The 20,961-nt window shown below is 40.4% G+C and overlaps 1 protein-coding gene across 1 annotated transcript in view; it reads right to left on the bottom strand.

Annotated features, from left to right (window-relative positions):
- Window positions 1–20,961, bottom strand: part of SORCS3 (sortilin related VPS10 domain containing receptor 3) — a 405,148-nt gene that overhangs the window by 94,520 nt on the left and 289,667 nt on the right. Inside the window, exons 8-9 of the mRNA XM_058544381.1 lie at window positions 13,910–13,999; window positions 5,562–5,741 (exon numbers count right to left, since the gene is read on the bottom strand). Coding sequence (XP_058400364.1) covers window positions 5,562–5,741; window positions 13,910–13,999 — 270 coding nt within the window. The remainder of the gene's footprint in view (window positions 1–5,561; window positions 5,742–13,909; window positions 14,000–20,961) is intronic.

Below are 20,961 nucleotides of genomic sequence, written 5' to 3'. Positions count from 1 at the left end.
CACACACACACACACACACACACACACACACACACACAACTGATAATACAAAGTGTTGGGGAAGATGTGAATCAACTGGAACTCTCATACATCTATGGTGGGGATGCAAAACGAAGCTGCCATTTTACAAACAGTTTGGTAGCTTTTTATAAACATACACCTACATTCAATCCAGCAATTCTACTCCTAGGTATTTACCCATGAGAAATAAAAACTTAGGTTCATATGAATGTTTATAGAAGTTTTAGTCACAATCACAAAAAACTGGAAACAACTTCAATGTCCTTCAACTTGTGAATGAGTAAACAAACTATGGTACATCCACAAAATGGAATACAAATCAGCAATAAAAAGGAACATCTATTGATACTCAACAACATGGGTGAAACTCAAATGCATTATTCTAAGTGAAAGAAGTCAGATTCAAAAGACTATCTATTGAAGAATTCCATTCATATGACACCCTAGAAAAGGCAAAACTGGAAAGAGAGAAAGAGAAATCAGGCATTTGCCAATGACTTTGGGTAGAAGGAGGGTTGACTACAAAAGGGATACGTGAAGAAATATTTTGGGGGTAACAGACTGTTCTATATCTTGATTATGGTGGTAAACAACTGCATACCTCTGTCAAAACTTATGGAACTGCATACTAAAATGCGTAAATTTTACTGTACATAGATTATACGTCAATAAAAAAATTAATGTGGAAAAAAAGCATAGTGGAAAGAGCCTGAGCTTTTAGTCAAATAGACTTGAGTTCATTCAAACATAACACTACCATTTTCTAGCTGTGTGATCTGAGCCAAGTTACTAAACTCTTTGCATCTCTGTACTCTCCTAGCACAATGGGGAATGATACCTACCACAGAACGATATTACAATTGACAAATAAGAAAAGGTATATAAATGGTTTATGCAGTCCAATACCATAGCCACTAACCACATATGGCTACAGAGCACTTGAAATGTGGCCAGTGGGACTAAGAAACTGATTTGTAATTTTATTTAATTTTAACCAATTTAAATTTAAATTTAAAAACTGGTACCTGATTCAGCTATTAGCACACTTTTAAGTATGTTTGGAATAATTTGGGTATGTGAATCTACTTTTTCTACTGTAAATTTTATGAAATGTAAATGCTGATCAAGTATTTCTGGTGAAAATTTAGCACATGAATTGAGATGTGTGGGAAGTATAAAATACACCCAGGATTTTGTAGACTTAGTATTGAAAAAATATAAAATATCTCATCAGTAATTTTTTGTATGGAGCATATACTTAAAGGATAATATTTTGGCTATTTTGGTTAAATTATATTATTACAATTGATTTCACTTGTTTCTTTTTACTTTTTTTTAATGTGGGTAGCAGAAAGTTTAAAAGTGCATATGTTACTTGCATCATTTATTCAATGATGCTGGTCTAAGGCACTGCATGGTATGCTGCTGTTATTATTATAAGGAGTTAGAAGCTGGATGCTTAATATCCAGGAAAGTATTGAAGAAAATGCTTCAGACCAGTAGTTCAGAGCATCTTTCTGTAATATAACTGAAGGCGTTCAGAAGAATATTTGTTTCTTGATTTATGAGTAGAGAGCAACTAGGAAGAAATGTTGTTTATAGCTAGGATGTGAAGACACGCCAACAGAGCTTTATATGAAATGTGTCATAGGAATTATGGCGAGCACACATGATGCACTATATTTGCTGTCAACACCAGCCTTGTTTTGATGGAATGGGCTCTGACACCTTAAAGAAGAGATTGATTATTATTTGGCTTTCAAGAATTATGTTCTCCCATAATTAGTAATTACAGCCATGACGATCTTGTACTTTGAGGCAAGGATTGAAGAGAGAACAAGCAAGTGCCTCTCTCTACAGCAGGAGACTGCTCCAACAGACCAGGAAATAGACAATGTCTCCACCTTACTAGGTTTTAGAGAGTTTGGTGGGTTGATCTCCATTGGTCTCCAAGGTCTCTCAGTGCCAAGATCCGTGAGATGAATTCTCAAGTAAGTTCTCACTGTCTTTGTCCCCTTTCCAATGTCAAGAAGAGGCTTGAGAGGTCCATGTGGAAGATGGAGTGATACATCGGTAGCTTTAAGTGACCATGGTCAGCTCGAGTCGCCTCACATCTGTGTTACCTAAAGGCATCTCTGGTGTTTCAGAAAAGGGAAAACAGGTGTGCTATCCTAATTACATTAAAATTTAAAGTTACGCATTAACTTGGCAAAAGGGATTGCATCAAGCATGCAAATATCATTTGCTAAGTATGTAGATGAAGGGGAAAACCATGGAGAAATACTTTCGCAGAGAATAAATGTGCAACTCTCAGTCAAGCTCTTTACTAGTATCTTTATCTCCACTATTCCTCAAGGTCACTCGACATTCCATGAAAACGGACCTCTACTCATCTGACTCTGGTTTTCTTTTCATGCTGGTACTCTACCAGGCATGCCTTTTTCTCAACCTCCAGCAATTCCCCTTTTAAGCCAGCTCATCTACAAGTCTCCCCAAATTGGAATTAATCTTCCTCCTTAGTGATTTCACATTCAAGTTAGACCGTGATCACTACCCTAATAGTCACTTATATCTTTCCAGTAGGTAGTGAGTCTCATGCACCAGCCTCATCGCATCAAACAAAATACAGTCCATGAAAGTGTGTTAATTTAGCTGAGTTGAATGTGAAAGCTTACTGTTTTTCCCAGCTGCTTTACTCAAGGGCATTCAGAGTCCAGAGAAATTATAGTCTCTTTGCTAAGTGGCCATATGGTACACAATCTCAGTTTCTATGAGAATCTCCAGTGAAGAAGGTTAAAGTCTAATGACTCCTAGAGACTAATTAAATTGAGCTTTAACTTCAAATCACAGAATGTATCTCCAGGTGCAAAACAGCATCGCCCTCTAAAAACCTTCAATATAGTTATGGTTTAGATTATGTCAGGATCCAATTTACTCCCTTGGTATTAAATGCCTTCTAGAAGTACTTATCCAGAACTTATTCTTATACTTGCCTAGTATCTTTTCTACACAATTAGACTGGCTGGCTCACGGTCACACAAATCTGCACCATCTGTCTAATTCTTGGCTTATGCCATTATTGACATTTGGAATGCCTTCTACTTCCTCACTTCTTCCTCCTCAGTGCAAAAGGACTGATCAGATTGGTAATGTCGAGAAAAAGAACTGGGCATGTATAGCTCATCCCCATGTCCACTATTTTTGGGATCTACCTGCAAAGATCACATCCCCTGTACCTCAATGCTCTGGTGTTATAGGGACAGGCTTCCATAGGAGAGCTTTTCATTTGCTATTTCTGTCAGTGACTGGAAGGATGAGTTCAATTCTGGGTGCAGTATTAGCAAGCCCACTTCCTCCTACATAACTTTTAAAAGCAATAAAGGTAACATGTGATCTCCATTTGTCTCACCATTTGTCTCTGTCTCAGTTGGTTCCAATCTTGGGAAGGTAAAAGAGAAACTTTCTTTATTGACCCCCTCAAAGCCCAACAAGCTAGATTGCAAACTCCCTGATGGTAAGAACCATTATCTCTTGCCTTCCTCATGCACTTGAACACAAAGTAGGGGCACAATCAACCCTGATAAAGTTGAATGCAGAATGAGCTCTACAGAGCTTGTTTTAGATAAGGTGCCTTGCCTGGTGCATCTTGCTTCTCTATAAACGCAATGACACCATGCATTTTTTTTTTTTTCCCAACAAGACCGAAAATGCAAACCTGACTTCAGCAAGAAGGAAAAAAAAACTACATGTATCCAGGCACATTCTTCATTATGATTTATGCTCCACTTTGGGTCAGAGTGTCTCACTGTTCTAAATGACCAAGGAGTTTCAGGCTCCCTTTCTTAGAAAAGGAACAGCACAGTGGCGAACTCACCCACCATCTCAATGAGGTCAGAGACACAGGGATTTCTCAACTGAAAGGTCATCTGCAGCAATGTCTACCCTCTCTCACTGGGGTCTGACCACAGGAGCATGAATAGTCTTCTTATCTCTGTAGCCTCATTCATGCAAACAGGAACTTGGTTGGAATGGCCTCAGGCCTGGGAACATCCCTCCAAACCTTCCAGAGATGTGACTTATTGCCCAATAACAAAGGTATATTTCTGTTTCCTGTTATAATTAGAGACACGGAGGTGTAAGCTTCCCAAAACCATTACACCCCTCGGTTATCTCTACTAGTCTTCACAACTCTAGGAAGAAATCTGGGACACTTCCCAAACTGGGACCTTGTTGTTAAGGGAATTATTTCAGCACTTGTCAACTATCTCCTAGGAAATCAGGATATTTCTACTGATTTTGTTTTACATCCAATAATATTCACTTCTCTCTCTTTTTTTTAATGTGCTTCTGTTCACCCCATGCCTTTGTGTAATCCTCCTTTTACCTATTAAAATAGCTGGAATCTTAAATGTTTCTACCACTCTCAGTAACTGAGCAGCCAACTTAGACACCAGTGTAGGGATGCTGGAACTTTGACAGGCACTGCTCAGAAAAGACCCTTGTATAAAGCAGAAGGCCATGCACTGACCCCTCTGTTCTGAAAACCACTCCCACTTCTCAAAGAGGAAAACTCACAAGGGAGCAGCTCATCCAAGCCACCTGAGGCTACCACTCACAACAGACAACTTGTCCTTCCATGAATGAATAACCTCAACCAGCACAGCCTGTGCGGGTTTGACCACCAGTCATTAGTGAATGTTGGATAATGAGACACACTTTCTTTGCTCAGATCAATCTGTCATACTGAGGTGGTCAGTCATGCCCACTCACTGTGGCCAGGGCTATCAATGGTCACACACTGTCACTAGAGGTATAAAAAAGCATTACATCCTTAGAGTCACTGAAACAATTACTTTTTTCTCTAGTTCCTATGTGGAGTCACTTGGTTTCCTAGATAAATTATTCTTTAACTGATGATCACATTTAAAAACAAAACTTCAATATAATGAAAACTCAGTAAGGCAATCATATTAAAAACAACAACTCAATATAAGTCAAGCCCGGTTCTTCACCATAAAAAGATGTTGGCATTTGGTAGCATTTTAGGGAAACCTTCATTTCCAGCACTGATATTCGCTTTTCTTTTCCTATAAAATTTTTTCATAAAACATGATTTTCCAAATAATTTAAGGTATATAAATAACACTACTCCTTCCACCCAGAGTCTATAAGAGGCAGCATAGGGTTCAAAAAGGTACTTACGAGATCATATCTAGACCAGGTATCTTCATGTCTGGCTATGCTCATACATACAAGAACATCGTCTTTAGCTGCCATTTGTTGAGAGTTCACCAAGTCAACCACTACACTAGATGTTTTATATACATTATCTCTTATTCTCACAATAATCTCATTAGGTAAATATTTTATTCCCATTTTACAAGTGAAGGAATTGAGCCACAGAGAAGTTAAGTTCTTTGCCCAAAGTCACACAATTGCTAAGTGGTACAGCTGAGATCTGAACCCAGGACTATCCAATGCTTGTGCTTATACCATTAAAACTCATGAAAAAGAGAGGCAGGATAATCTTGGCTACATACCTCATACAACTCAATAATGATGTTTCCCATTAGACCTCGACTGCTCTTAATGTTCTCCATGGCCAGGGTGAAGTAGATCCCACGTGTGTCTGAGATGTAGAGGTTGTATGTGTCATTCTGGTTCCATTCTTGGACTGCTGCAAACACTTGGTTCTCATCCGTACTGATGATGTGCATGTCCTGTAAGAAGATGGAAGGCCTGTAAGGCAGCAGATATCCATATCTCCCTGCCCATTGGGACCCAGAGTAATTACTATGACTTATGAAATGGTTGAGAAAAAGCTTGAGTTATAGGCAATGTTAAACAATTCTGTGTTGGACCAAGGCTATAAATTATGAGTGTCATGATTTCTGCTCCTTGCTAAGTGACAGTAAGATGGGTATAAAGGGCTTTGGTGGGTGTCATTTTCCATGGCTTCAAGGGATTCATCCACTTTCATTTTTTATTTTTATATCTGAAAGTTAGTGTTAGTGCTAATGGAGCCATTCAGCCTTGCAAGAGCAAACTCACACATACAAAGATGACGGGTCTATCCCTTCTTTAGATCTTCATTTATATTTTCAAACTTTTTAGTGTAGTGGCTTCCACACTTTTCTTTGGAATAGTCAGAGTCATGGGGATTGCAAGAAGGGTGGCATGGAGGCATAGCCAATGGGGGCTGGAGGGTTCTAGGCTTCCAACTCTGTTTCAACTAGGGCAGCACCACTTGAATCTGCTTTCTACTGGAATTCTGTGTAATGTTTTATGAGTGAAAGGAGAGGAGGATTCTGTTACTAATAAAATAATATTTGAAAATCACTGATATAGAGGAAAGAACGCGCAACCTGGAATTTAGTGTTCTGGTTCATAATATAAGCTCTGCTCTAAGTCAGCTGTATGATGTTGAACATGTCAGTCTCCTTGAGCTTCAATATTCTCACCAAAATAGTGAAGAGGTTGGGCTACCAATAAAAATAGCTAATATTTGACACTATTCTAAGTCATCTAAACGTATTATTTCAATTAAAAATCCAAACAATTCTATAACAGAGGTAGTATGATTATTCCCATTTTACTGAGGAGTAAACTAAGGCATACAGAGGTTTACCAGCTTGTTTCAAATTCCATAGTTTGTAAGTGGCAGAACCAGGTATTGAACCTCTGTGGTGTGACTCTAACCTCATTTTTAGCTTCTAACCATTTGAATATATAGCCTCTGGATCAGAAGTGCAAACCAATCATCCATGAAATGAACGTGAATCATAATCGTTTGGGTGACTACAGGCGACACTATTCTATCGAATACCTGAAAATGTAGTCTTTTAGGTGTAGTCAGCACTCATTGGAGTCTCAGCCCCACTCACCCAAATGTTCTTATGATCTGCCACCTACATATTAATTTTAACTTCCTGGTCCCTGAAGTCACTTTAGTTTGCATTCCTGGAGTGGATAATTTCTAAAATCAAATCTAATAGTTCACAATTCAAAATAGTTCATAAAAGCCAGTGTGCATATGTGGCTAGGCACTGTACAGAGATTATCACAGACTCAAGTCCTTACTTAAGGAACTTGCACCATCAGGAGGAAACGTTGACACGGATAAACATTTGACAAAATGAGAGTAGTTAAAAAAATGAACAACTAATACAGGTGTATATGCCAAAGAGTAGTATCATCCAAGGAAAGCAGAAGGAGAGGTACTCTTGTCACTGTGGTGGAAAGCACTGGTAATAGAGACATGGCAATTGGAGTCGACAGTAAATAATCAGGCTGCATGCAGCCTGTACCTTATTTGACCAACCTTTCCCAGAAATGGTTCAACAATGAAAGGAAGCAGTAATGTCTATAATGTCAGAACCATGGAGAGCTCCTCCAGGATGATTTTAAAAGGAGCAAGTCCATTTGATTTGGACAACCAGGAGGTGGGAAAAGTGAGAAAGCAAGCTCTGGATCTTTTTATTGGAGACTCTGTCAGATCTCAGCCTCTGGCCTTGAACTGTCTAAGTCACCTTGACTAAGACCTCACTTGCTCATTTGTGCTTACACACCTTGTAGAATTACAGGTTCCTGGGGAGCTGCTTGAAAATGGAAATAAGGCTTATTCTTAAAAGCCATGTGATGAAATCATGTTGTGTTGGTGTGGAATGAAAGCCCAAGAACCCAGTAGGTGGGGAAATAGCAGCTGCAGGAAATACGGATTAAATTCACTTACCCTGTTAAAAATGCAATAGAAATGCCTAGCTTTTCCCAGATGTTTTGGCCATAAAAATGAACGAGCTAAGTTATTACTAAACTAATGTAAAAGAAGTGGAAAAAAACAACTTAAAACACTGGGGCATGGTCACGACTAATCCTGCCAGATTTGCTATGAGTGCATCTTAGTTTAGAGCTGCGCTGTGCTGTGTCATCTGGTGAACAGGTACTTCAGGCTCTGAGGTGAAAGGCGTCTCTCTAGTATCTAGGATGCTGGCATGTCTGCTTGAGAAATCTTTCATTTGCCAAAGTCACTTAGTTAATAAAGGATATTACTAAGATTTAAACCCAAGACTATTTGAATCAAAAAGCTAAACTCCATAGCATTGGGGGTTTATCTTCAGTGTGCATCAAAATGACCTGGAGATCTTAACCGTAAGCAGACTCATAAGTCCCACCACCTGAGATTCTAATTCAGTGTGTCTGATGTGGAGCCCTGGATTCCACCATCTGAACAAGCCCTCCAGATGATTCTGGAATATGCAGTCTGGGGCATCACTCTTCGAAAAGCTCTGAACTATATGTCCTCTCTCCAAATAGGTCTTATAGTTGAATAGGGGTCAACTATAATAACAAGAACATTAAGTCTTCAAGTACAAATAAAGCCATTAATAGTTAAAATTCATCCAATAGGAATCTGAATGATAATTAAAGCTTATTTCTTGAATCTTGCTACCTCAATCTAACTCCGAAGCATGTGTCATCTCCTTATTAAGACAGTCTTGCTAGTCCTGAGAATATTCAGGGGAGAGATCTGATTGATGATGAAGAAAGAAATTGATGGAGGTAAAATGCAATAAGAGTAAATTCTGATTGAGACTTCATTAAACCTGGAATTTGGAGAGTATCAGACATAACCACATACACGTTTTTATTTGGAAAACAATGATAAATAACGCCCCCCCCATACCCTCATAGGAGAGTATTTGACAATACAGTAATTTGGGAGAATCATACTTGCTTTTTGAAAACCTAAACCTGTGACTTCCTACGTGAACAATGGTAAAAATATTTCCGTTATTGAAACATTTTCTTGTAATCTGGACCTATTGTAACTTCATTCATTACAGAAACACCTGTGTTCTTCAGCATTTGCCATGTGCCAAATGCTATAATAGAAACACAGAGAGGAACAAAGTGTAGAACCTGACCTCAAGAAGATGCCCACCTGGTGGTGGAGACATCACATAGTCTTGCAGCCTTTCGTGAGCTTCACTAATTACTGCGACAGAAGTTCTGAAAATGGTGTTAGGAGTACAAAGGCTTATAGGTGAGAGAGAAGGTGGAGCATTCAAGGAAACGTGTGGAACTTGGAATAGTTGTAAAGCAGTTTTCCTCTGAGGGAAGTGAAGATAGAGAGTGGCCACACCACGAGGGGTTCCATACGGCACACCTAAGTTTTACCCAGAAGGAAGTAAAAAGTTATCACAAGATTTTTAGCAGGAGAAAGGAAGGATTAGAGTTGGTCAATGGAGAGATTGGTTGGAGAAAATCAGCTTCATTGCATTATCATATTCACTGTGGAAGCAGTGTGAAGAGGGGATTTAAGTGGGGCAGGGAGGAAGGCTTAAAAGGTCCTTGCAACAATCTAGGTAGTAACACATGAGGGCCTGAACTAAGGAAGTAGGTTTTCTATGAGAACCCTATGAAATGGATTGGTGAAATAATAAGGAGGTAGAATGTACAGGGGATAAAGGAAAAGGACATATCTTTAATATCTCAGGTATCTGACTTACAAAATTCTCCGCTTTTTTTTTTGAGTGCTCATTACAATCACAATTAAATAATCACTTGTATATAATTATTTGTTTGATGTCTGTCTCTCTCATTAGACTGTCTGCTTTCAGAGGGCAGAACTATGCCTTTCTTATTTATCACTTTATTTCTAGGACTTACCAGAGTATCTAGCACATGGTAGACATCCAACGAAAGTTTACTGAATGAATAAATGGAGTAAGTAAGTAAACATGGGAGAAGAATGAGATACATAGGATATAAAGTGCAGAATGTAAGCTCAGTTTTGGAGTTGTTAAATGGGACTGTTAAGGGGATGTACTTCAAATAGGCAGTTGGATAGACAGTCCAGAGGTCATTGAAGAGATATGGGCTGGGAGTGTGGATATAGGAGTTATCAATATGAAGAGAAGGGATGAGGTCACTCAGGAAGCATGCAGAATGCAAGGAGGACTCGCATCCATCTTTTAAAGGGTGGCAAGGGAAGAGGATCCAGAAAAGTAAAACAGATTAAAATACTGCCAAAGGGGAGAGTGTCAGGTATGGATTTTTTTCCCCGACAGTGTCAAATGCTCCAGAGAGGTAAAAAAAATAAAAATGTAGAAATGTCTATTGGATTTGGCATGTAGGTGGCCACTGGTTACAACAGTTAGAGGATTTTTAGTGGACTAGTGGAGAGATGGGTGTGGGAGAGCAGAGGGCAACTAGCAGTGGGTTGAAGAGTGAATAGAAAGTGAGAAAAAAGGTTAGAATTACAGATAACTCTTTAAGAAGGGTGGTTGTGACACAGCAAAGAAGGATAAATCAGTATTTAGGGAAATGTAAAAATTAAGGAAAATTTTCCAAAGGAAATTAAAGAAAAGGTTAATATCATTGCTATTATCATTATAATAAATTTTCTAAAACGTATTTCCCTCTCCTGTCTTTTATTATTCAAAATGGGATTAACCATATTCTACTGTCAAATAAAAACAAAACCAGACTTAGGTAAGGAGAGACTTTATTTGAAAAGATTACTGCAATAGAGAGATGACTCTGACCATAATATCTGCAAGCACCCCAGAGTGAAGGCAGAAAAGAATTACTTTTAGAAGAAGTAAAACAAGGCTAGAAGGAACTGGGTGTGGGCAGTGGAGTGAGCAAGTGGCATGATCGAGAACTTAAATAGGAAATTGTTTTCTTTAGGGTCAGGTGATTCTCAGAGGGGCTGTTAAGGGGGTTGTTGAGTCCCGAGTTCGACGCTTTCTTAGGCTCCCAGTGCTCGTGTATGCTCAAGAGTGGACTGAAGTTCAGGGGCTTGGGAGAAGGAAAAAGCTGGATAATAGTTGGTCAAGTCAAACTAGCAGGCATTTTGTCCAGAACGGTCAGTGGAGAGAAACAGTTCAGCTAATCATTTATGAGACAAAGAATGGGAATCTGGTCTTGCCACAGGTAAACACAAGGACATCTGAGTCGTATTGAGGCAATGGGGCAGGGGGTTCTTTGCAGTAAACCATGTCCAGGAACTCAATCAAGTGGGGAGATTTCTTACACGTTGCTGTTTTCCAGGGGCCCAGCACTCAGGTAAAGTTCCCCACTGTCACTACCAAACTGAGTCTCAGATAGAAACAAATAAATAAAAACCAGAAATTTTTCTCTTATCAAAATGACTATTAGAGTAGCAAGTTAGGAATAAATCCAGAGTCTACAAGACAAAAGACGGTCTCTCAGACTCACAGTGGTAAAGGGAGGGCCTCAGGCACACTAAGTCCCAGGTCAGGCTGGGGTGTGAGCCTCCCAGGAGCACAGAGCTCCTCGCCAGGCAGGAGTATTTCCCTCTGGATCATAATCATTCCTTAGACTGGTCCAGCTCTTTACACTTGACCAATAGTGAGCCATTTGTTGAATCCTCACAGATCTGTCAAATAGTACCATGATGCCCATTTCACAGATGAGAAGACCTGGGCTCATTGATAAGTAAGCGGCAGAGCTGGGACAAAAGCTCAGGGTTTCTGCTCATCAGCTCCATCATCTTTTCCCTCGGCTACCCTGGCTCCCTGTCATCTGTCTCCGCGCCCTCTCCTGGTGTGCGCTATTCATGGCTATTGGACTGACGGTGCCAGCCCGATGCCCAGGGACTGGGTTATGGAGCACTCAGCACAAGATTGCTGCTCCTAATAATATTGTTCATTATTAATGGCATTCATTTCATACTCTGAAAAACACTCCAAAGCCACGGAGTGCCCCAGGAGAGTGTGTTCTGAACAGACAGGCTGAGAGTAGAGGTGTGAGGGCAACGAGGAGAGGGAGCTTTTCCGTGTTTTTGTTTTTAAGCAAGATGCCCAGCAGCAGCAGCCGCAGCACCACGTGGAACAGCAACAACTTGCTTAAAAGCCATTTCCATTTTTAAACAATGAAAAGAACCAATCTCCCTCCACCAGCTCTGTCCTCACCTCCTCAGCCTAGGCTATGAAAATCTGGGCCAACGCTGACTAATAAAGGGGATCGATAACCATCCAGCTATTTTCACAGCAGCCCTCATATTAATGAGAAGCTGCTCTGGATGAAGTTCTATAAAAGGGGCCGCACAGACGGTACTCCCCCACAATAAGTTGCCATTGGGTTGCTAATCATTAACAGAGTGTTCTAGGGTTGTGATCAATTCCAGGCTTCATTTGTCCCCACCTGCAGCTACTGCCCAGGGGAGCGAACTGTTTGTTTTCCTGAGAAGGTTAAAAATACATAAAATATGCACACATACAGAGACAAAATGGGTCCTGCATTGGGGAGATGGTTTGGAAAGTTCCAGAAACTCTTCTCCTGGGTCAATACGTGGAGATCATCAGATTACTGTGAGGGGTCATTCTCCTTAAGAGAGAGCACGATTATGAATTTCTCCTTCCTCACATTCTTCAAGCAGGAACTCTTCTTTCAGGCTTGAGTTTAGAATATTTGATGGGTACATCCTGCAACCACAATACTATAAAATGGTCCTACAAAAGCCAATCGCCAAGAGGGTAGAGAAAATGAGAAATTGATTCCCATGGCCCCTGAGGCTACTTAACACAGTCCCTGTCCATCTCATCAGCCTCTCCACCTCTCTCTCTGCAAGCCAGTCTCTCAAAATGTTTTTTTTTAGTTTGTTGAATGAACCAGACTCTCTCTTAAAATAGGGTCTGTGCATTTATTTTCTACTGGCTTCCCCGACCCTCCTTTGCAGAGTTAACTCCTTATTCCTCTTGTATCAGCTTAAACATCACTTTCTTTAGGAAACCTGCCCTCACTCTCATATTTTGTTAGTTCCAACCATCATGCTGCAATAGCCCTTGAACTTCTATACCTATAAAACTCCCTACATCTACCATTGCTTGTTCAATGTCTCTCTTCTCTACCAGAATACAAGCTCCATGAAGCAGGGACTGTTGGTGTCTTATTCACTACTTTATCCATAGAGCTTAGTTCAGTGTCTGGCACAGAGTAAAAACTTAAATAGAAGAAAGAATAGCTCAGTGGATGAATGAAAGAAAGAACAAATGAACGAATGGATGCATACATGCATACATGAATAGCTAAATGAATAAAAGTGACTAGGGGTAGACAATTATCCACCTTCTTATCCCATAGTCCCTCCTACCTCTGTACTCATTTAGCTTTTCACAGTATGTTTCCTAGCACCAGCTTACAGACCCAAGTCTTCGTAACATGACATTTGATATGCATCCAACCTGAGACTTTGCTTCTCTGTAGCCTCATTAGGTGATACAATTATATCCTGTCCATGTTCACAATGAGGTTCTAAGATTCATCTCTTCCCAGAAGCCAATGTTCACAAGGGATGAGGTCCCCAGAGTAAGTTTTCTGATGTTCCAATAGAGAAGTTAAAATGCAATCATTTGATATTAACATTATGGTGAATTATTCCTGTTTAATTACTCATAGTGGCAGAAGGGAGTGGAAGGATAGGCAATGCATTTATATTTAGCCTTAAAATGTAAAGAGAAGCAAGAAAACCACGAGAGTCACCTATGCACCTTTATGCATACAGACATACAGCACCTGTGCTCTGGCCTGGGCCATTCTGAGCCTGGCTCTCTGTTTGGCAGTAAGGCCCTTGTAAAAGGGAGGGGCACTCAGAAAAGATTGCAATGCTAGCGCTCCTTTCACTACTACTCCTGGGAAATAACCGGAGGTTATACCAGCTGTTTGAGTCACAGGAAATCAAAGCTCTTGCCTGCGTACCCTGCTGAGATGGGAATACAGAATCCAGGCCAAACCCCACCGTGGTAAGTCAGACTGAATGCCAGCTGTCTCCTAGGCAGAGATCAAATCCCCTGCAGCCCAACAACGCAGCCTCTCCCTGCCGTGTTGTCTGGCAGGACCCAGGACAGCAGGGGGTGCGTACCTTTGGCAGTGAGTACTTGGGAAGCTTTATCTGAGCGAAGGCCTCTCGTCTGTAGGACACGTAGTAGCTGGCTCTTCCAGCAGTTGTTACCTGGATCATGGGGCAAACACAAAGAGGTCACATGGAGCCATGGATCACGGCAAAGATGCAAAATATTAGCCTCTTTATCAACAGCCATGACAGGTTTGTGACAACCTTTTAGAGAATATCCCTTGCTTGCTTTGAGCCTCCAGTCCCACAGCACCCTGAGTGGCTCCCATGTTATAGTGTTTAGACAATAAATGGGCAATTACAACAGTCTTTCCCAATGGCTGGCACTTTGCATGAGAGCAGAGACTCTGTATTTGGTCACTGTGCTCTGCATATGGGACACACCTAATAAATATTTTCAGCTGAAAACAGAGAAGCTATCAATTTGGTTGTACTCATGATCTATTTATTCTTTAGTTATTTTTTTTTTTTTAGCAGTTTCTAATCCATTGCAACCATGACATGAGTGTCAAAGGAATTATTTTTCTGGATCTGAATAATTGCTATTGCTCAAAGCTCTTATTACTTTGAAATTCACTTCTGATCTTGGCACAATGTTTTTCCTTCATATTTACAAATCCATGCATTTAGGAGATATTTATTGACTTTTTCCATGTGCAAATTACTTAAAGGCATCAAAGGTCAGAGAAAGAACTCTAGATTTGAAAGTTGGAAATCCTAGGTTTGAGTCCCAGCTCTGCTCTCTCATGGCTGCGGTAGTCAGGCTCTATAACCTCACTTGGGAAAGGATGGATTCTTAGGGGAATGTGGAAACCACTCCAAGAAACGATCCTCTGGCCCGGGCTTGCTGAGAAGTCCTGCCAACATGGCACAGCTCTGCAGATGGCTGCTCTCGGCCCAATTATCCTAATTCAGGGGAAATTAATATTCACAAGAGAAGATAACATAGCCTGTTCAGAGAAAATAGCAGGAGGACAATAGCAACCAGGCTGCTGTACTGAGGAGGCAGTTACTGGAGGCATAAGCTCTGTTCTCACTAAGTTTCAAGCACTTGCTGGAGACAGGCCAGTCCCCCAACTCTGGTCCAAACCTGGCGCCCATCCACAGCGGCTGCTGGGAGCAGGAGGGGTGTCACATCTCTATTGAAAGCCACCCATCTCTCCTCCCTCTGAGAGACGGCATCTCCCATGGCTCCCCCTTGCTCTGCACAGATTGGAAGCCCACAAAGCAGGCACCAAAAGCTGCCAAGTAGAACAGATGTTAGAATCAGCAAGAAGGCAGAACCTTGGAAAAAACTTGGTGCAAAGACTTAGGCTGTGAATCAACAGGAGAGACTGGTTTTCTCCCTCGTGTTCAGCGCTATCCTTACATCTCTATTTTCTAATTAGAATCGTTCTTGTCTTGTATTTCAGGACTTTTTTTTTTTTTGATAAGACATCTGACCTGGATCTATATTGCTCCACATTGGCTTAAAGGTAGGGTGTTGACATATTAAGATCAATGAGTTGCTGAGAAGGGTTTTTTTCTTCTTTTTTAAATGAATCTCAACGGTATAGGACCACATTAAAATATAATCCTTGGTTCTAAAGCAAGGGTTCTAAATCCTTGGTTCGAAACAGTCCTTATTAGTTCTTGCATGATCTTATTTATTTACTTGTTTGTTTAATTTGGTTTTATTTTTAATTATAAAACCAACACATGCAAATATCCCTGCCAACCCATGAATTAGATTGGTAGTTTTTCAACTTGAGCATGCATCAGAATCACCTAGAAAGCTTGTTAAAACTCAGACTGCTGGGCCCCACCTGAAGAGTCTCTGATTCAATAGATCTGGGGCAGGTCCAAGAATTTTCTTTTCTAACGAGTTTCAGACGATGTTGATGCTGCTGGTCTGGGGACCACACTTTGAGCAGCACAGAACTAGGATGTTAAAGACAAACAACATATACCTCTGTGCCTCTATGCTTTTCACCTGTCCCAGCCCCCACCTTCCTCCCACATTGTAGCTACTTTCCTGAGTTTTGTGTTTACAATGATGATAAAGTTTTTTTTTAATTGAGGTAAAATTCATATAACATAAAATTAACCATTTTAAAGTGTACAACTCAGTGGCATTTAGCACATTCACAATGTTGTGCAACCACCACTTCTACCTAGCTCTAAAACATTTTCATCACCCTCAAAGGAGACCCCAATATACGTCCTCTGATCACCTATCATATGCTTAGAAACAAGCTCTCTACAAGACACCCAGAACCTCACCAAACTTACCTTGTAGAAGAAGACTAGCATCAAAGAAGGCTAGTCCCATCACTGAATGCGGGCCAGAGCTCAGCAATTAAAAGAAATTTCTCCCCAGAGACCCCAGTCACCTCCATAGGGAACAAAATGACAGCAACACAGAGCAAGGATGGGCCCCTTGGGGTTTCTAATCACTGAGGCGCCAAAAGAGAACAGAGTGGTCCCCTTGACAGGATGACTGGCTTCAGCAACCCGGCAACTCAGCCCAGCCATGCCCATTATAGCCCTGCACAAGCACAGACTCTCTCTCTCACAAACTCACTTGGAAGAGTTTGTGCTTCAGTAAATCATGAAGATGGAAATTATACTTCACATACACGATGGAATGATCCAAACTATTAAAGAACTGCTTGAAGCCCTAGGAGCCCAGAGGTTCTCTGAGTACCTCTGATAACATAGTATCTCCCAGAGATATCGAGCTGGCTTCTGCTGCTCTGCCTTCATCCTGGCTGTGCTCCTTTCTGTACCCGATGAAATCCAACTGATGCTTTACACCTCAGTGTAAGACCCATGAATTCATGACACAGTTTTGGATGACCCCAATTCATTATAATTTCTCCTTCCTCTCAACTCCTGAACTCTGTTCTTTCCATTTCCACAGCACTTCCAACATTTACTCTTGTGGCACACATATTCCTATAATTACCCTTGCATGTCTTACTAGAAGGTTGTAACCTCCTGATTCCTAGGCAGTGTTGGTCTTGTGGCAGGTGATTAATTGATACATGATAATGAAAATAATGATAACGCTGTCATTGATTGAGTTCATCTACCATGATCCAGAACTGCATGTAGCCCTTATATAAATTATCTAGTTTAATCCTCGTGACAACCCTACAGAGGCTATAAGGCACTGAGTGACTTGCCCAAGGTAAGACAAATTTGAATCTAGTGAAGTTTGGCTCTAAACCTGTTGTTCTCTTCCTCCTGCGACTAAGACGAGTCCTCCATTCATCTTACTCATCTCACTGTAAAAACAATACAATATATTTCCTTGATTCGACTATCTTTTTATAAAACATTTAAAAATCTCTGTAATTGGCATGTGTATATATGTTTATGTTTCTTCGCATTCCCAGAAAATCTGTTATGGCATTGATGCTGCATCTTAAAAATGATGTCTTCATAGAAGAGAAGAGGTGATAAAAACAAGAGTAATAATAATTACCATGCAGTGAAAGCTTATTACATAGAAGATGCTACAATAAACAGTTTATGCCATGCCTCATTTCATTCTAATGATATATATATACTACATATATTACCATATAATTATATATTACTATATATATTTACCATATAATTAATTAATTATATTAATTAATCAATTAAAATAATTAATTAATTATATTACCCTATATATATAGGGTACGTCTACTTTACAGGTCAGGAAATTGAGGCTGAGAAAGGTCAACGAACTTGCCCACCATCACACGGCCTTTCATCGTCACAGCCAGTGTAAGACTCCAGCCTACGCCCGAGCCCTTAACTAGGAAAGAGCATGACCCCAAAATGTCAGGCACAGAGCAGGGGGTCAATACTTATTGACCCACTGAATAATGAATTGTGATTAATCTGCTTAACCAGAAAGACTTTGAGTTTGATTTCCTCCATTGTTTAGACTAAACCATGGATGTAGAGAAGAATTCTCCATTCCTGCCCAGTCCCTGGATGGTCACAGGAACTTATCTCTGACTAGAAGCTCCAGCACTCCCCCTCAGGAGCAGAATCCTCACAGTGTCAGGATGATACCAGGCTAGTGCATTTGCTGCCTCTCTGTTATTATTTGCGTGGTTCTCTGGTAACCACACAAGGAAGGAATAAAGTTTAGTGACTATTAATCTCTTTTGATGAACTTTTCTCTTCCTTACAAGCAAATCTGCTGCCATTGTAAATCCCCGAGATTATTACCACGTTCCCTTCCAGTGACACCTTTTATTTTACATTTGATGAATGTCATCCAATTATTTGCTCTGGGCCCATCCGTCATGCTAAACACAGAATTACCTGGATCTTTTCCTCACTAATGACTGGCTCGTTAATCTGATTTTCTGGATTTCCATTTTACAGGTTTAATTGGGCTCCTAGCCAGTGAAAACGATTCCTTTGGACAAAAGCACTGGCCATTAAACACATCTGTCTCTTCTGACTTGTTCCCACTCCTGCCGTAACCAAGTCTAACCTGACATATATCCTTTATCTTTGCATTTCTCCTTAGTTCTGGATAATGGCTTTCCCTGGAGGAGAGAGAGAAATCTTTCCCCAAAATGGAACTAAGTGGCCTTGACTCATGTTGAGCCTGTTTCTGCCATTCGTAGAAGAAAACTTGTAATGCTTCTAGAATTCGTAAGTGGGCATAAGTAATCTGAGAAGAGAAGCATAAATTAACATTTTCAAGTATCTATTATATGATGAGTGCTTTACATTCATGATATTATTTAATATCCACAACAATAATTGTTACTATTAACATTACTATTCTTAATAACATTATTGGTACCCTACAAAGTAAAAATATTAATCACATACCTTTTTTGAGTATTTATTATATGCCAAACACTCTTCTTCTGTACATACTGGCCTTCTATTTTATGTTCAGGTGAGAAATTGAGGCATAGGGAAGTTATACAACACACTCAAAGACACACAGCAAGTAAATAGTGGAGGTGGAATTTGAACCCAAATTTATCTGACTGCAAAGCTTGCACTGGTCTCTCAGGCTATGTGAGGTTTCCAAACCTCTCTGTGGAAAGGAAATCTCATGTCACTCAGCCTCCAGTCTCCCAGGTAAGATGCCCACCAATGAGGCAGATCTTTCTATGTGAGAGTTCATATCAATTTCCCAGCCCTGAGAAATCAATGCCCTATTGTTGTTGAAGTGAATGGTGCTGCTATTGGAATTTGTGAATAAGAGAGACCATAATGGAAATAAATTTGGCTTACACAAGAGCTGTTGCCTTAATAGGAAATGACATTTAGAAGCTTTTCCAGCTAGAGGACCTTGCTGGGTCCAAGACGATGTGAATACTCTGTCTAAGCCAAGAGAAATGACCACCTGTATAGGCACAGCTAGTTATTTCTCACATGGCCTCTGCATTGTTTCCTCCTCCTCAAAGAAATGAAAGAGAACAGCCGAGTTGTTATGATGCACAATTAACTTTTCCAATTTCTTTGCTCATTAATTCTATTCAGATTATTTAAAATAAATCTTGATGTTGTTAGGCTTTTTTCTCCCTCTCCACCTACATAATTCCTTCAAAGATCTCATTACTTTTTCAAGAACAAAGAAATATGCTTCTGACTACTGGGCCACAAGAGTCAACAAATAGCCATGGGTCTCATCAGGATGTTGCTGTCAGGATGGCCCCGGGGACTTCTGCATGGCAGGTTATGTCACCTCTGCCATCTTGAGCTCATTTTCCAAAAGTAGTTTGCTAAGGTATCACACTACATATCTGAATCAAATCTGTGGTGCAGCATTTGGAACAAGACACTCTATCAGCAAGCCATCTCCTCTGCTAGACTGTTCGATGTTGAATTTAGTGTTTGTCGAACTGGTGCTTGCTCATTTTATGTCCTGAAGGTTCTGTGATATTAATGTAATATGCAATTTTATCTACCTGTTTCTAGAAGGAGTTGGTCTAATATCTAACACAATACTTGCACTGAGGCTGAACCTCCTTTGAAACAGTTTTGCACATAAAATGTTTTATTGGGTCCCTAACATAATTGCTCCGAAATAGCTTCACCAAGAATAGATTTGGGATAAGATAGTTGACACTGAAGCCAATATTGCTCTCTCTTTTTGTGTGTGTGCAGTGTGTGTGCGTGTGTGTAGGGGAGTTGTTGGAGGAAAGATGTGTACTGAGGTTTCCAGCAAACTCATTGGCCAAAAAATACTGACAAATCATCTGCCACCTTCACCAGCCCTCCCAAGAACCTTCTTGGAGGCTTCTCTGTCTATTGGAAATGTTAGTAAGGCAGAGAAAAGGTGGTGAGTTAGAAAAGGATGGGACAAAGACTTTGTGTCTAGACCACACACAGCACTAGAAGAAGAATCAGTATGCCTAACTCTCTGAGTCTATTTTTTCAAATACAATAAAGGGCCTAGATCTGATAAGTTTCTAATTACATATTTTCAAAGAGGACGCTTTCTCTGATTTTTAAGCATTGTAGCACCTTGGTCGGAATCTCAGACCTTTGTTTGAATCCTGCTTCTAACACTTGCTGGTTTGGTGACCTTGGACAGGTAACTTAACCTTCCTAATTTCTTCTTCTGGAAAACAGAGATATTACTACTACCTATTGACATATTATCATGAGGATTAAACACAATAAAGCATGTAAAGAGCTTTAGCTCTGAACCTGGCATAATGTAATTACTCAGCGCATTGTATCTGTCCCTTCTGAACTAGAGGCACAGATCCCTGCACCAGTCTAACATCTTGGAGGCCTATGGCGACTGACCATGGTGACAGTTTATACATGCAAACTGGAGGCTTCAGGAAGTGCTGGAGTAGCCACATGGGCTACCTAGTCAGAAGTGGCTGGGGGTAGGGGACTGAAATTCTTCTTGTTGCCCTCAGCAAGGATGACTTTGCGGAGAAGACCACCTATAGAGACCACAAAGCCAACATGTTTTGTGCCAGAGATTTGATCCTCAATGGCTGCAAGCCTTACCTTCGTGCTCTGGCTTTCATGGTTTAGAGGGAGGGGAAGAAGTTCTTGGGATGCCCACCTGACCCTTAAAAATGGAAGTT

Source organism: Diceros bicornis, chromosome 6 (genome assembly GCF_020826845.1).
Source record: "Diceros bicornis minor isolate mBicDic1 chromosome 6, mDicBic1.mat.cur, whole genome shotgun sequence".
Taxonomy (NCBI): Eukaryota; Metazoa; Chordata; class Mammalia; order Perissodactyla; family Rhinocerotidae; genus Diceros; species Diceros bicornis.
The sequence above is the reverse complement of the archived record's forward strand: the minus strand, read 5'-3'. Positions and strand labels throughout refer to the sequence as shown.